The sequence below is a fragment of the Arvicanthis niloticus genome, chromosome 30 (assembly GCF_011762505.2).
Source record: "Arvicanthis niloticus isolate mArvNil1 chromosome 30, mArvNil1.pat.X, whole genome shotgun sequence".
Classification (NCBI taxonomy): domain Eukaryota; kingdom Metazoa; phylum Chordata; class Mammalia; order Rodentia; family Muridae; genus Arvicanthis; species Arvicanthis niloticus.
In genome coordinates, this window is record NC_133438.1 from 6017342 (window position 1) to 6034098 (window position 16757).

Below are 16757 nucleotides of genomic sequence, written 5' to 3' on the forward strand. Positions count from 1 at the left end.
TTCCCCTGTGCCTAGGTATTCGAGGCTCTTCCCCACCTTATCTTCTATTAGTGTCAGTGTATCTGGTTTTATGTGAAGGTCCTTTATCCACTTGGACTTGAGCTTTGTACAAGGAGATAAGAATGGACTGATTTGCATTCTTCTACATGCTAACCTCCAGATGAACAAGTACCATTTGCTGAAAATGCTGTCCTTTTCCCACTGCATGGTTTTAGCTCCTTTTTCAAAGATAAAGTGATCATAGGTGTGTGGGTTCATTTCTGAATCTTCATTTCTATTCTATTTATTTTCCCGCCTGTCATTGTGCCAATACCATGCAGTTTCTATCACTACTGCTCTGTATTACAGTTTGAGGTCAGGGATGGTGATTCCCCCAGAAGTTCTTTGTTGAGAATAGTTCTTGCTATCCTGAGTTTTTTGTTATTCCAAAGGAATTTGCAAATGGCTCTTTCTATCTCTATGAAGAATTGATTTGGAATTTTGATGGGGATTGCATTGAATCTGTAGATTGCTTTTGGCAAGATGGCCACTTTTCTAAATTAATCCTGCCGATCCAGGAGCACGGGAGATCTTTCCATCTTCTGAGATATTCTTCAATTTTTTTCTTCAGAGACTTGAAGTTCTTGTCATACAGATCTTTTACTTGCTTGGTTAGATTCACTCCAAGGTATTTCATATTATTTGTAACTATTGTGAAGGGTATCATTTCCCTAATTTCTTTCTCAGCCTGTTTATCCTTTGAGTAGAGGAAGGCTACTGATTTTTTTGAGTTGATTTTATATCCAGCCACTTTGCTAAAGTTTTTAATCAGGTTTAGAAGTTCTCTGGTAGAAATTTTAGGGTCACTTAAATATACTATCATATCATCTGCAAATAGTGAAATTTTGACTTCTTCCTTTTTTATTTGTATCCCTTTGACTTCCTTTTGTTGTCTAATTACTTTGGCTAGGACTTCTAGTAGTATATTGAATAGGTAGAGTGAGAGTAGGCAGCCTTGCCTAGTCCCTGATCTTAGTGGGATTGCTTCAAGTTTCTCTCCATTTAGTTTGATGTTGGCTACTGGCTTGCTGTATATTGCTTTTACTATGTTTAGATATGGACCTTGAATTCCTGAGCTTTCCAATACTTTCAACATGAAAGGATGTTAAATTTTGTCAAATGCTTTCTCAGCATCTAGTGAGATGATCATGTGTTTTTTTTCTTTGAGTTTGTTTATATAGTGGATTACATTGATGGATTTACGAATATTGAACCATCCCTGCATTCCTGGGATAAAGCCTACTTGATCATGATGGATGATTTTTTGATGTGTTCCTGGATTTTGTTTTTGAGAATTTTATTGAGTATTTTTGCATCAATATTCATAAGAGGGATTGGTTTGTAGTTCTCTTTCTTTGTTGGGTCTTTGTGAGGTTTAGGTTTGAGCATAATTGTAGCTTCATAGAATGAATTGGGTAATGTTCCTTCTCTTTCTATTTTGTGGAATAGTTTGAAGAGAATTGGTATTAGGTCTTCCTGGAAAATCTGATAGAATTCTTTACTAAAATCATCTGGTCCTAGACTTTTTTGGTGGGGAGACTTTTAATGCCTGCTTCTATTTCTTTTGGCGTTATGGGACTGTTTAGAAGGTTTATCTGCTCCTCGTTTAACTTTGGTACCTGGTATATGTCTAGAAAATTGTTCATTTTATCCACCTTTTCCAATTTTGTTGAGTATAAGCCTTTGTAGTAGGATCTGATGAAGGGCCATTTTTTCTTGACTCCTAAGCCATGGTGACTTTCTCTTATTCCTTTTCATCTTCTTTTTTCCATTGTGATTCTCCTCTGATCCCTCAATCCCAAGAATGTAAAACCCTGCCTATTCTGCCCAGCTATTGGCAGTTGGCATCTTACCAATCAGAAATAAACTGGGGACAAGGTCACATAATGTCACTTTGGGCTGTATGCAGAATCTTTCATCTCTCGGGCAATCAGGTCTTGGGTAATGGCACTTGTCATTACAATAAACAGCAAAATTTCAATCCTCAATCGTGAATCTTTAGCAAAGACAGAACAATGCAGTCGCCATGTGGAAGTACTTAAGGAGGGTGAAGAAAAAATATAAGTGGCTGTAAAAGTATAGAAAGAATTAAAGATGTTTGGAAAACACATAGGTAAGCTTACTGTTTTTTTTTTTCATCTTTATGCATAGAGGGCAGTGGAGTGAACATTTACACATTAGCTTCAAGATAAACTCTCATAGACAAATGAACATTTGGTCTGAGAAAAGTACATTATTTTAATACTACATACAATGCTGCTCTTGGCCACACATGCCTTAAAGTTGGGGCTTATGAATGGCTATGCTAGTCACACATACAAAAAAATTGTCCTTGAAAATGCTTACAAGAGTAGAAATTGACTTATAGTAATTTCAGCCCCAAATTGGGCAGAACCACATATCCTCTGGGAAAACCTGGAAACCATAAGCACATTTCCAGGTATCCCTTCCATCTTTCCTCTGAGGCAAACTGTAAATGCAGCCCTTTTTCTCTTTTATTCATCTTGGTATAGCCTGTCCACATTACCTACAGCAGAGGATCCGGAGACGTATCTGGGCCTCACATCTTTCTTCCTCCATTTTTGTCTATGCTCCTTGAGCTTCTTTCTACAATAGTCTCATATTTGTTCATGCTTAACAACATGCTTGCAGAGATATCCCTCATAAGGGTGAAGCACTTACACAAGGCCTGTTTCTCAATGACATCTCCTTTCTACTTCTTCTTACTCAGTTTCTGAACTTTATTGGCTTAGTATACTCACTTTTCCATTCCACATTCATTGACTCTTATAATTTCCCATTCAAGAAATAAATGAGAAGTTCACTTTTGTAATGTCAGAGAAAGTGGAGCAAAGTATAAGTATACTTTATAGAAACAGCTGCTATTAGAGACAAATGGGAATAATGAGAAAATATTGCATAAGCTAGTCTAATATTTGATCTAGCATGAATCCCAAGAAGGAGTTTGTGAGAGAAGGAAAGCCTGAGATTAATGATGTTTCATGAGTTGTCATGTGGTTACAGATGTGATAGGAATTCTAAATATGGGTAGTTTATTGAATGTGTCAGAAGGAATACTTTTTGAGGTAGAGATCTTCATCCTAGAGTATCATGAACACAGGACTTAAAATTCATTGCCTTAAACATATCATGAATAGTGAAGTTTTTACAAGAAATATAAAACTTAATTGCTTATCCAGTGTTATTTACTAAGTAATCAATTTGCATGAGATACTGAATACTATGCTTCATTTCAAATAAGAAAATTTCAGTTAAGTTGGGGACAATAATTCTAGATGTGATCACAACCCATTAACTCAAAAAGGACAAATGGCAGGGAGAGAGATATTTGGGGGAGATAGGGTGGGTGTATTCGATATTAAATATAATCAGGTACATCATATACTTAAAAATTATCTCATCTTAATTCGAACCCCTGGGTTTATAGAGATATTTCCCTTCCTTGAAAGTAAGTATAGTGAGGTTTCAATATGATGTTAAGCACTTTAAAGAACATAGATTCTAGTCTTCTGGGAGAGAGGATCAGAATTTGAATGTTTATCTTAGCATTTGAAAATAAGTAAACACCTGTTAATTTTAGTTATCTAAATTAATTGTGAGACTATCATGTGTCATAATATTGTTGGCTAAACAAGTTAAAAATATTTTTGTCCTTCTTGGCCCAGTCTGTAGCATGAAACAGCAAGAATTGTCATTGTATTTCATTGATTTCTTACCCGCTTTGGTAAATCTTTAATAAGAACATTTTCAGTATTTCCATGTGATACAATTATTCAGACATGGTTGATTTCTGTGTTCATAATAAGTTTTATAAAACTCTTACATTGCAAGTTACATTTGGTCTAGAGTGAAGCAACTGGAGTTTCTACTCTGTTTTTCTGTATAAGGAACTGTACAGAGACTTTTGAATTTGTAGAAAAGAGATACCTTGCACAATGAGAATATCAATGAAGTTGTGACCTACACCATACTTGTAAAGTCCACTCAGTGTGAGAGGGGAAAGGGTGAACTGTATGTTACTATTTTTGGGCAGAGGGCACAGTGTGCATTTTACTCAAAGGTTTATTTAACCAGTTTAGTTAATAGACAAGAAAGTTCTCTCTCAGTCTTCTCTTGGAAGACTTCAAGGGCTCTTCAAGAGACTCACAAGATAGATACAGAAGCATGCTAAAAACTTCTATAGAAATGGAAGTAATCACTCATATTTTAATATTATTTTGTAACATCCAATCCCAATGTCTTAAAGAGCATGTAACAATGTTACAAGTTTCCTGAAGACAATTCCAGTAGTCATTACAAGATACTCAGAGAATTAAGCACACTATCTGGAAGACATCATGTAGTAGACCCATGAATACACAAATCAACACCATATGAATTTGGAGTATAGCAGGTGGAAGAAGAATGGTTGATAATGGAGATTTCATACAGTGTTGGAGTGAACAGAAGCACTGTTCCTGTAATAGACCCTACTTTATTATTACTGCTTTAACCATCACTTGTACCCATAGACTTTTGTCCATGACAGAGTTTCATGGTAGAGAGAGAGAGAGAGAGAGAGAGAGAGAGAGAGAGAGAGAGAGAGAGATATTTTCAGTTTTTTGTAGGAGGACCTGGCTTTTTTTTTAGAAGTTGTTAAGACTTAAGAAGAACAAGGTCCACTCTGGTCAATATTTCTTTCTGTTCTGTATTGACCATAGCACTTTGTTTTTTTCTATCATTGCCCTCATTTGACCATTCTTTAATTATAAATTATCTATGTACTTTTATTTTAGGTGCATTTGTTTTTGCCTACATGCATATTTGTCTGTTGCTGTCATATCTCTAACAGATAGTTGTGACCTGCCATGTGGTACTGGGAAATGAACTTGGATCCTCTGGAAAGCAGCCAGTGCTCTTAACTACTGAAACAACTCATCAGCCCCATTTGGCTTTACTTATTAATCCATCTTCCTTGCTTACACCTATTTACTCAGACCACTAAGTTATGAAATAGAATTAGGTGACTTAATAAAGAAATGAATCCAGGGATAAAGGGGAGATCAAACAAACTTCACCATACCATAAAATAGCATTGAGGGAATGTTTTATTTTGGAGACAAGCCAGACAGCAGGCCCTACCAGTCAGTTGTCAGAACATACTATCTTGATGGCTATTCTCGGTTGTCAATTTTACTAGTAGAATTAACAAAAACTCAAAGGTAATGCCACATCTGTGTTGGTCCTTTTCTTTTTCAATAAAATAATTTCAATTAATTAAATTTATTTATTTTTACTTATTCACTTTATATCCTGCTTACTGCCACCCTCCCAGTCACCCCCTCTCACAGTTCTTCCTCTTATCCCCACTTCACTTCTCCTCTGAGCAAGTGGTGAAGCCCTTGGATATTCTCCTACCCTGGAACATCAAATCTGTTAAAGGCTATGCACATCCTATCCCACTAAGGATAGAAAAGGTATCCCATCTAGAAGAGCAAATCCCAAATAAAGACAATAAGTGTTGGGTTAGCCCGCCTCTCCAGTTGTATGGGACCCACATGAAGACCAAGCTGTACATGTGACATGTGTGCAGGGAGGCCTAGATCCAGCCCATGTATTTCTTTGGTTTGACTATGAGAGCCCTAAGAGCCTCAATAGTTGATTCTGTTGGTCTTCCTGTGGATCCCTATGCCTGAAATCCTTCAGGGCCTGAAATCCTTCCTCCTGTTAGACTGTGGGTGTCTGCATCTGTCCGAGTCAGCTGCTGGGTGGAACCTCTTAGAAGACAACATGCTTATGTCTTCAAGCATAACAGAATATCATTAATAATGTCAAGGTTTGGTACTTGTCCATGGGATGAATCTCAAATTGGGCTGGTTATTGGTTGTCCATTTCCTCGGTTTCTGTTGCATCCCTTTTCACTGCATTTCTTATAGACAGGATAAATTTGGGATTAAAAGTTTTGTGGGTAGGTTGGTGTCTCTATCTCTTCATTGATGTTTCTACCTGGCAACAGGAGGTGGCCTATTTAGGTTCTATATACCCAATTCTGTGAGTCACAGCTAAGGACACCCTCACTGATCCTTGGGTACCTCCCATATCCCATATCTCTGTCTGGTACTGAAGATGTTTCCTGCCTTGCGAACCCTGTCAGTCGCAGTTTTCCATTCATTCTCATCTGGCCACTCTCCCAGCCCTCCCCACACCTGATCCTGAATTTGTGGATTAATATTGTTTGAATTTGGATTTGTCTTGAAATATCTTGTTTTCTCCATCTATGGTGATTGGGAGATTTACTGGGTATAGTAGTGAAGGTTGGCATCTGTAAGTTTTAGAGTTTACAAGCTATCTACCCAGGCTCTTCTAGCTTTTCGAGTCTCTGTTGAAAATAATGCTGATAGGTCTGCCTTTGTAAGTTACCTGGCCTTTCCCCCTTACTGCTTTTAATATTCTTTCTTTGTTCTGTAGATTTTTTTGTTTTGATTATTATGTGGTGGGGGGGGATTTTCTTTTTAGGACCAGTCTAATTGTTCTATAAGTTTCTTGTATATTTATAGGTATCACTTTCTTTAGGTTGAGAAAGTTTTTTTCTGTGACTTTTTTGAAAATATTTTCTGGGCCTTGGAGCTGGGACTCTTCTCCTTCTTTTATGTCTATTATTCTTAGGTTAGGCCTTTTTATGGTATCCTAGATTTCCTAGATGTTTTGTGTCAGGGAAGTTTTAGATTTAACATTTTCTTTGGCTAATACATCAGTTTTTTCTATTTTTTATGCCTGACATTCTCTCTACCATCTTTTGTATTCTGTTTGTGATGCTTGCATCTTGTGCTCTTGTTCTCTTCCCTAGGTTTTCCATCCTCAGGATTCTCTCAGGTTGTGTTTTCATTATTGCTTCTATTTCCACTTTCAGATTTGCACAGATTTACTTATTTCCTTTACCTCTTTAATTATATTTTCCTGTATGTCTTTAAGGAACTTAGTCGTTTCCTCTTTAAAGGCGTCTACCTGCTTGATTGTATTTTTCTGTGTTTCTTTAAGAGATTTATTCATTTCCTCTTTAAAGGCCTCTATAATCTTTATATGATTGGATTTAAGGTCATTTTCTTGTGCTTCAGTTGTGTTAGTATACTCTGGGCTTGCTGTAGTGAGGTGGCCATGCTCTGAAGGTGACATATTGCCCTAGCTTTGGTGGTTGTGTTTTTTTAATGGTCTTTAGCCATTATTGGTAGAAACATTAACCTCCATGCCTCTGGTATGAGAGGCCTTTGATGCCATACCAGGGGCATGGAGTCTCATTGGACTGTGTGGTTCAAGATTTGCAGATCTGTATGGTTCAAGATTCACAAATTTGATGAAGGTGGGCAGAAAGTTGGTGGGAGAATGGAGGTTTGCCTGGGCTAGCAGCCTGCTCTTGGCAACTTGGTGTGCCCAGAGGATTGAAAAATCAGAAAAGAAGGATTAAGAAAGGGAAGTTTACCTGTATGTGTCAGACTCAGCAAGTCTGATGAAGGTGGGAAGAAAGGTGTGGGGAGAATGAAGATCCCCCTGGGTAGCAGGCTACTCAGGGAAGCTTGGCTTTCTCCAGAAGAATCAGTAATCAGGATAAATGGGTGTGGGAAGGATACATTATCTGTATGGTTCAGGATCCACTGGTCTGATGCAGGTAGGTGGAGTTGTGGTGGGAGAATGGAGATCCCCCTGGGATAGTAGGCTGCTCTGGTCTTTTTCTTATTTAAACAAGTTTTTAAAAAAATTACTTTTACTCTGGATCTCTGAGATGGGAAAATAGGCCTTCAATTAAAATTTTTAGAAGTGGGAATATACACTTTTAATAGAGACTACACCTTCTTGTAGCTTATGTAAATGGCATGGAAGAAGGAAGTTTGCTGTCACTTTGCTAACTTAGTCTTTCTTTCTTTAGCATGTCCATTACTTTACTGGCACTAGAACCTGATTCTTTAGGATGCCAGCCAAACCATAAGAGACATCCAGTATTGTGGTCTGAACAACTTGTGGGTTCTTAGAACCTGTATTCATAAGCAACTACTCTTGGATTTGCTGTAGTAGTGTAAGCCACCATACTACCTCTGTTTGTATGCATAGATATATTCATTATACAAGTTCTTTTACTTATTAAACTCTGAGTAATACACAATAGAACCCAATATTTTCCTTTGTGTTAAACCAGTCAAATACCTTTATTCTCTTAGAATGAACAATTTTATTTTCTATTTGGCCTATAGATAAGATTTTTAAATATCAAAGCTTAATACTGACTAGAAATTACTTCTATGTATATTCCTCTCAAAGCAAAATTGACTATGAATGTAATGCATCAAACAAAACATCAAAAGTTCAAAACACCATATAGTCATTCCTAGAAACTTATACACAGAGACAATATTGAATGAACTCAAAAAGTAGCATTCATATAATTTGTTGGTTTATCTGTATTTGTAGTAACAATTAATAGTGAAGAGGAGGCCATTAATTTGGAAATAAAATGTGGGAATGGGTGATATGAAAAGTTTAGTCCTGAGGAGTTTGGAGGGAAGACACGACACATTTCTAGTTTAAAAACTTAAAAGAGAAAGGCATTTAGATAAAGTATACATACAAAACAAACAAAAGAAAACATTATTTTGCTCTTATCAGAAATTCTGTAAGCATAAAAGTTTGGGGGAAAAGCAGAAAGTCTTTTCTTTAAATAAAAAAAGTAAAGTTTTCTATCATTTATGTGAAAGTACTCTTATTTTCCCCACATGCACTGTCTGCTTTAGCAAAAGTGCTTAAGCTGAACACCTTAAACATATTTTGCAAAAATTACCTGAATGTTTATATCTCAAAGAAATGTGTATAATAGTAATCAATGTAAAACATGTCCTTCCAATTGGCAATTAGTCATCACTGTAAGTGAGCCTGTCTTCCCTTCAATGTTATAGCCACAAATGAATTGTCCTTGCTCCAGTGAATAACCTATTCTATTCATTGAATTCAGAAGAAAACTCACAAAAAGAACTCAATGAAAGAAGGTAACAATGTGAGAACTAGGTTTTCACTTGAGGAGGTGTGCTCTGCAATAATAAAAGCATAGGTAACAATGACTAAATGCATTATATCAATGTATAAATTAGGCAAACAATAAAAATTTAAAAGCCCTCAACAATATATATATATATATATATATATATATATATATATATATATATATATATATATATATATATATGTACTTCACAGTGATGCTTTACTTGCAACCAACCACATATGTGGAGATGGTACCAAATGTTTTTTCTTAAATTTTTGTCCTTAGTACTTTGTCCACCTGATGATATGTGGATAATAAAAACATCATCTAATGGTGCATTTTGATACTATTTTCTTTTAGAATGCAATGATATACACTCAGGGGTTAATATAGCAGTATCCTGTTATGTGTAAGTAGAATTATACACCATGAATATATGGAATGTTTTTGTAACATCTATTTAACATGTGAAACCACAGGAATGTCATTCATCACAACAACATTGTAGAGAAGAACAAATGCAAAGATCATGGCAGAAGCAGTGTTATCATTGTGATATAGCCATTACTCATAAATTACCACAGAAGCTTACAAATGTAGAAAATCATCATTTTAATAAAATATTTGCATAAGTTAGAGGTAACATTATAATTAAAAGATGAAGGCTAAAGTGTCCCCTGAAGATAAGGAAGAATGTAACCCCTACTCTTCATGTTCTACACAGCACTTGAAATTTTAGCAAAGACAATGAAAGAAGTAAATAGAGTGTGAACGTTTTTCAGTCAGAAGAGATAGGTTATGAAAAAAATACTGGAAACATAAGTAAGCATAGGAATAAAAGTGTCATTTTTAGATGAAATAATTGTGTTGCAAGAAGCTCTGAATGGGTAGGGGGCTAAGGGTCAGTTGTGGAAGAACTAGAGAGAATGTAAAATATGACTAAAATAAATTGTATGTGATTCTCAAATAATTAATAAAATATTACATTTTAAGAAATATGCTCCCATCCAAATACTAACAAGGTCTGACCCTGCTTAGCTCCCAAGATCAGACAAGATTGGCCATATTAGGGTGGTATGGCAGTATCTGATGTAAATATAGATAGATAGATGAATAAATAAATAAACAAATAAATAAATAAATAATAGAATAGCACATTTTGAACATTTCCATACAAGAAAAGAAACACGTTTTCCAATTTTGGGTAAATGTTAATATTCATAATTAATGATTATACCCAGGTAGATTAAGGTCACATACAAAACAATTGCCTTTGTTTTAAATACCAATGACCAGTGAGATTTCAAATTACAAGGAAGATATCACTTCAACATCACTCCTGAGCTCCACACATGTGACCTAATCTTGAGATTATGACAGTAACTGTTAATGGAATACACACAATTAGCAAATGCCAAGTCTAGAACCTGTTTAGTAAAATTCTATTTTTGTGTGGAATTGTAAAACTTAATATGAGGTGTAGAGCTTCAGAATAACTGTCTAACTTCACACAATTTTGTGAAGATGTATTAATTTAAGGTTGGGATAATTGTGTGTCCTGCTTTTTATTTACAAATGTTTTAAAATATCAAAAGCTATACAATAATATATTTCAAAGTCATGACACCATCCAAACTCATGACAATAGTATCGCAGCTCTTCATTATCAACTACTGTCATTTCATTAAAGATAAATATGAAAGTTTCAAAAGGAGTCCTCTGATGATACTGATAATGAAAACTGAAGATACTGAAGGATGCAAAGAGAGTTTGAGGTTATCATTTTAATTCCATTTAGTTCATTCTGGAATTTGACTTTGCCCTTTGTTTTTATAACTAGAACTATGCTATCTTCTCAGTGGTGAAAGTAAAGGCTCGTGATGACTAATGTAAAGGAAAATGTTGAATGTGAGGGAAAGGTAAGGCCAATGATAAACATGACACATGGATGTTGGAAGAGAACAAGTAAGCAAATATTCACAGTGAGTTTTGGGAAAAGGAGCACAGCTAAACAAGCAAATTGCTCTTAACTGCAATCCTCAGAATTCTCTAAACCCAGAACACATCTGCTTCCTGGACTTTCTAGACTAGAAATACTTAATGTACACAAAGGTTTATTTACAGTTGTATGGGACATTAAATTTATTTCCCATGGTCTGCTCATGTGGATCCTAGTGGTCTTTCTTGTTTATCTCCTGGTTGCATTTTTACTTTCTTGCTGTACCAAGAATTTAATACACACAGAAATCAGCAAATGCCAAGTATAGAACCTATTTAATAAAATTATATTAATTGAGAGGAGGTATAAAAGGTGTAAAAGTTAATAGCTTCAGAATAACTGTCTACATTCACAGACATTCATCAAGATCTACAGATTTCAGGTTTGGCTAATTTCGATGGGTCCTGTTTTATATACAAGTGTTTTAAAATAGCAAATGTTAGAAAATGCTATATTTCAAAGATATGACAACATACAAAATCATGTCCAAATTTCCCAACTCTTTATTCCCAACTGTTGTCATTAAATTGAAAACAAATACAAAAACGTTGGAACCATCAGATAACTCCAGAAATGAGCACTGAAGACACTGAGGTTGCGGATGGACTTTGGAGGCATCATTTTCATTCATTTTACTTCTTTATTCTGGAATCTGGCTTTTCCCATTATATTTTTTTGTTGTTTGAAATATGTCCTTTTATCAGTGGTACAGGTAAAGGCACACGATGAACAATATTTACTCTTAAAATGTAAAAGAAATGTAATTTGTATGGCCTATGGCATACATGACATGTAGAGATCAGAAGAGAAGAGGAAGAAGCGAACAAATACTCACAGTGAAGTGTGGGGAAAGGAGCACAGTTGAGCAATGAAAATGTTCTTGACAGAAATCCCCACAATACCTTACACTCAGAATTCATTTGCTCCTTGAGCTTTTTCTGAGTACCAATCGTTAATGGATATCAAATTTTCTTTACACAATTGTGTGAGATCACCAGATTTCTTTCCCATGGCCTGCTCAAATGTAGAGTCCAGGGGTCTTCTTGTTTATTTCCTGGTTGCATCTTGTTCCACTCTCTTGCTGAACCAAGCCTCTAACAGCACAATCACTAGAATCACTAGAACCAAGGCAGCCATTGCCATCCGTGTGAGATCTTCAACTGTGTGAGTTTGGTGCTGTAGGGCTGGGGCTTCTGTATAAAGAGTTCAAAGAGGTCAAGTAAAAAAAAAACGGAAAACAAATGGTTGTGCAGCCAGTCCTCAATCATGACAGAACTAGATCCTTTGTGTCTATATTTAATTGAGAATTATGTGATTCTTAAATGCTCATGATTTTTTCATGTGTTTGAGCTTCCTCAAATAAAGTATTTCTGTAGATTATATAAAATGCCTGTTAAAAAGCTGATTCCTTTAAGAACCTCATGTTATTTTTCTAGAAAAGCATATTTTTCTCATGACATCTCATCTCGTAGAGTCTACATAAATTTTCCCTGGTGTTTCTGATTTGGGAGGAAGTCCAGCTTCTCTTTTGCAACTCCAGAGGAGGCTTTACCAACCCCTAATGATATCACAAGTTAATATAATCTCCCAGGAGAGCCCTCACCTACCATTTTCAGTGAGGTTGGGGACTTTATTCTTGGATTCTGTCAGAACTGGACAGAGAGGTGAATATTTGAACTCTTAGCTCTTCACTATGACCTGTCTCTTTCCACCTCAACTTGGACCTTAAGTAATTCCAACTGTCTATAACCCTGTTGTAGATATACGTTTGTGGCTCCAGGTTCTTAAATAAGATAAGTTACAGATAAGTTACAGTGCATCATGGAAGAGAGAACATACATCAGGAGATTCTATTGGCTGCTTCTCTATTGGAGGGATGAAAGTTTGTTGAACTGAACAGTTTCCTTGCTCTTTTTTCTCGGCTAGAAATATTCTTATAAAAGAGATCCAAGTGACCCTACACACTAAGAAAGGGTGGGTCAAGAGTTCTTACCTGATACCAGGAGGTCAAGAGGGTCACTTGATTTTGACCACACTTGTGGCAGGTTCTTAAAGTAGCCATAACATCTGAATGTTCCATTGTGTTTGGGAGTCACAGAGCCCAGAAGGAAAAGAGACTGGAATGACTGATTTACATATTTCTGTGAGTCCATGGTCCATGAGAGGTCAGATTTTCCTTCCTGGATCAGAATGAATCTGCCAAATCCCAGTAATGAGCTACACTGCATGATAATATGCTCTCCAGAGGTCACAGCAAAATGAGGCCAGACTGACAGGCTGGGTTTTTTGTAGGCTCCTAAGATGCAATATGCAGTGTGTGAAATGAATTTAAACTACCCATATTGTCTTCTAGGCCTGAGAGCTGAGAGAAGTATTCCTCATTAGATCTTAGAGGAGATCCTGTGCTGGGAGCCCAGAATGTTCTCTTACCTGTTATTGTCAGCTCCAGAGTGCTACTATAGTCTGACAAGCCAGCAGAGCTATTATAGTAACACTTATATAACCCTGTATAGATGGTTTCCATGTGTTCAATGTAGAACATGGTCTTGTTTCTGGTTTCCATAGGGATCTTTCTGTCCCAAGGATCTACACTTCCCTCTTTATACAGAAGGTACTCCTTGGCCTCCCAGGACCCCTGACACCAAATATTCACAGATGTATTTTTGGCAATCACAGATCCTGGCTCAGCCCAGATGATGGGTTTTGTGAGGGGTCCTGCAAGGAAATAAAAAGCTGAGTCCCAGTACAATCTTACCTAGGAGGCCAGCACTAAGCACAAAACATTCACAGAGCTCACAGCATAAATACCTCTTCCCATGCCTGTTTTGAAAAATTAACCCATTGGAGACCAATAGAGAAGTCTGTTCCTCAGAAGGAAGTATCAAATACTGTGATGGCTGGAGACATTCACCTGCTAGTACTGCAGTCCTTTGTTCCTCAGTAAGACCTAAAAGAAAATTCCCTCTGAGAGCATTATCACTCTGAGAACCAGGGTTTATTCCCTGGGAAATGCATATAAAATCAAACCTGTGTGGAGTATGGTCTCTTGGAGACGACATTAGTGTCCACTCCCCTCTCTTCATATCTCACCTAGATACAGCAGCACTCCGAGAATGGGGATCATGGTGAATCTTGGTAATGTTCTTAGCAGTGCTCCTGGGACAGTCTACTGTGTTCTGTACTACAGCAGGCAGGCTGTTGTCATTCTGAGGGCAGATTCTTCCTCTTCTGGGTTTGCCACATCATCACTATCATGGGAAAGGGAACTTCTCTTTTTTCCTGTGCAGGAGATTGTTTACATAATCAATACTCAAAGGAGTCTTTAGACAAAATCGTTTTTCCTCTATTCTTAAAGTTTTCCATCTATCCTCTGTGTTTTCCAAGCCAGAGAACCAACATTCATATTTCATAGCATTTTAACTTACAAAGAAAGGAAATTCTAGATCTTGGTTATGCAAAAGTGGTATTGTTCCAAAGCAGCACAGTGTTCTAAGACAAGAAATTTCCATGATCCAAGAAATTTCAAATGGAGACCATAATCCTAGGTGGCTTCATTGACTACCATCAAATATTCCTTAAGGCATGTGTCAGAGCAGACTCTGATCTTTTCTTCCCTAAGCTCCAATCATGTTTGACAGGTTTTCCCACAATTCCCTGATCCACTGACAACCAAGGACCAGCATTTTCTAATTCTTTTGACACTTTTCACTTCTTTTTGTGACATCAACCTCATTGTCTACTTGTTTCCAGTATCACAATGTTATTATTTTGTTGAGATCACCATGTCAAAGTACTCTTCCAAGATCCACAATTTAATTCTTACATGGCCCAGTAGTTCAGGCTTGGGGATGAGAATGCAGACAACTTTGATTCAATTATTCTGTTCCAAAAATGAAATTTCTATTTTTCCCCTGAACTTTGGTCACTGGCTTCTACTATCCCAGAAACATATTAAAAGCACCAAGTCCTGGGGATACTTTTGCACTAGGGAAATCTAGCTTCTGTGGATGACATAAATTAGATACAGTATTTCTCTCTATCAGTTCCAATAGCTGTTATTTCCACATGTGATGTTCACAGTCCAGGGCATATAAGTGTTTCATTATTGAAGACAAGAGGGTTTCACAATACTTGGCCTCATGCTGACATATTTACAAGCTGACAGAGTGAGATAAGAGAAAGAAATAGAGGTTTGTTCAGTGGTAAAGCTGTTTAGAAATTGCCTAAGCTCATGTTCGCAGCCTTGTACCCATATTTTGGTTGAGTAATCACAATTAAATTCATTAGTTCACTGCACTACACTTGGATAACATTGTTTATTTGTTTTTGCCCATGGTGACTTATTAGGATATTAGGTGATTTGTTCCTGTTACTCTAGGTAATGTTCTGATAAAATTGTGCTTTCAACTATTCTTGGAATAGAGAAGTACCTACAAGATTGGCCCAGGGAGGCTCTGCCAGAGCCTGACAAATACAGAGGAGGATTCTTGCAGCCAACCATTGGACTGAGCATGGGGTCCCTAATGAAGGAGTTGGAGAAGGAACTGAAGGAGCTGAGGGGGTTTATAGCCCTCTGCAAGGAGCAACAGTGTCAACTGGCCAGACCCTCTCAGAACTCCCAGGACCATCAACCAAAGAGTACACATAAAGAGACCCATGGCTCCAGTCACGTATATGGCAGAGAATGGCCTTGTTGGATGTCAGTGGGAAGAGTGGCCCTTGGTCCTGTGGTGCTTTGATGCCCCAGTGTAGGGTAATGCCAGGGTGGGAAGGCAAGAGTGGGTAAATGGATAAGCAAGCACCCTCATAGAGGCAGGAGAGGGGGGATGAGATAGGGGGTTTTCAGAGGGGAAGACCTGGAGAGGGGATAACATTTGAAATATAAATAAAAATATCCAATAAAAGAAAAAAGAAGCTAGCCTAAAAACAATCACCATTCTCCATTAGCCTCTACATTATCTAGAAGATATAAGTATACCATGTTCATGGAATTTCCAAAGTGGAAGTTACACACACACACACACACACACACACACATACACACATATATCATATCAAAAACAACAGGATACTTTTTTAAAAACCAAGAAAGAACAAGGTACATAGATTTATTTTCAAGAAAATGACAAATTTCATCTTTCTTTTATTTTTATTTATTCATTATTAACATTATTAAATCTTGAACTGTTTATTCAACTTGACTTCATAATCCTATCAAGCAGACACGTACATTCATTCCCCTTTCCCTGTCTATGTGCAGAAACATTTCAACAGAGAGCTTGTGTATGCCCAATCCTTACACTTTGTGTGAGGAAAGAGAAAAACAGGTGTTTGTCTGTTTGATGGAATATGTATGTAATTCTGAGGGGAACCTGAAGAAGCTAACTCCAGCTGGCCTGACAGAATAAGCTACTGATATCTGAACTGAAGCTAATGTGAAATAGAGCCTCAGAGATGTCAGGCAGGTAAAGTTATTCATGTATGGGGTGGGCATGAAGTCTCAGGACCTAGGGATAAACTACAAAAGTGAGCATCTACAAGTGTTCCCAGTAAACCCTGCCTTCTGATAATAACGTTTTGGACTGGACTTACTGACTCTGGCAGAATATGGCAGATATGAAGTGATGTTAGGCTTTAAAGTGAATATGAGGCTCCAGATTTCATGCTTTTTCTCTTAATCTTTCTGTGGGA

At 36.9% G+C, this 16757-nt stretch overlaps 1 protein-coding gene across 3 annotated transcripts; it reads right to left on the reverse strand.

Moving 5' to 3' along the window:
• Positions 1 to 11546: 11546 nt before the first annotated feature.
• On the reverse strand, positions 11547 to 14270 carry LOC143440857 (leukocyte immunoglobulin-like receptor subfamily B member 4A). Of its 3 annotated transcripts, none has more exons than XM_076927728.1 (5): positions 14157 to 14270; positions 13978 to 14013; positions 13497 to 13781; positions 13060 to 13362; positions 11547 to 12259 (listed from the first exon to the last, which is right to left on the reverse strand). In XM_076927728.1, the coding sequence occupies exons 1-5, from the start codon at positions 14188 to 14190 to the stop codon at positions 12114 to 12116; spliced, it is 804 nt and encodes a 267-aa protein (XP_076783843.1). In that variant the 5' UTR covers positions 14191 to 14270; the 3' UTR covers positions 11547 to 12113. The 3 variants fall into 3 exon arrangements, with proteins under 3 accessions (XP_076783843.1, XP_076783844.1, XP_076783842.1); XM_076927729.1 differs by having other exon boundaries at positions 13875 to 14013; positions 14157 to 14267; XM_076927727.1 differs by having other exon boundaries at positions 13978 to 14247.
• Positions 14271 to 16757: the final 2487 nt, after the last annotated feature.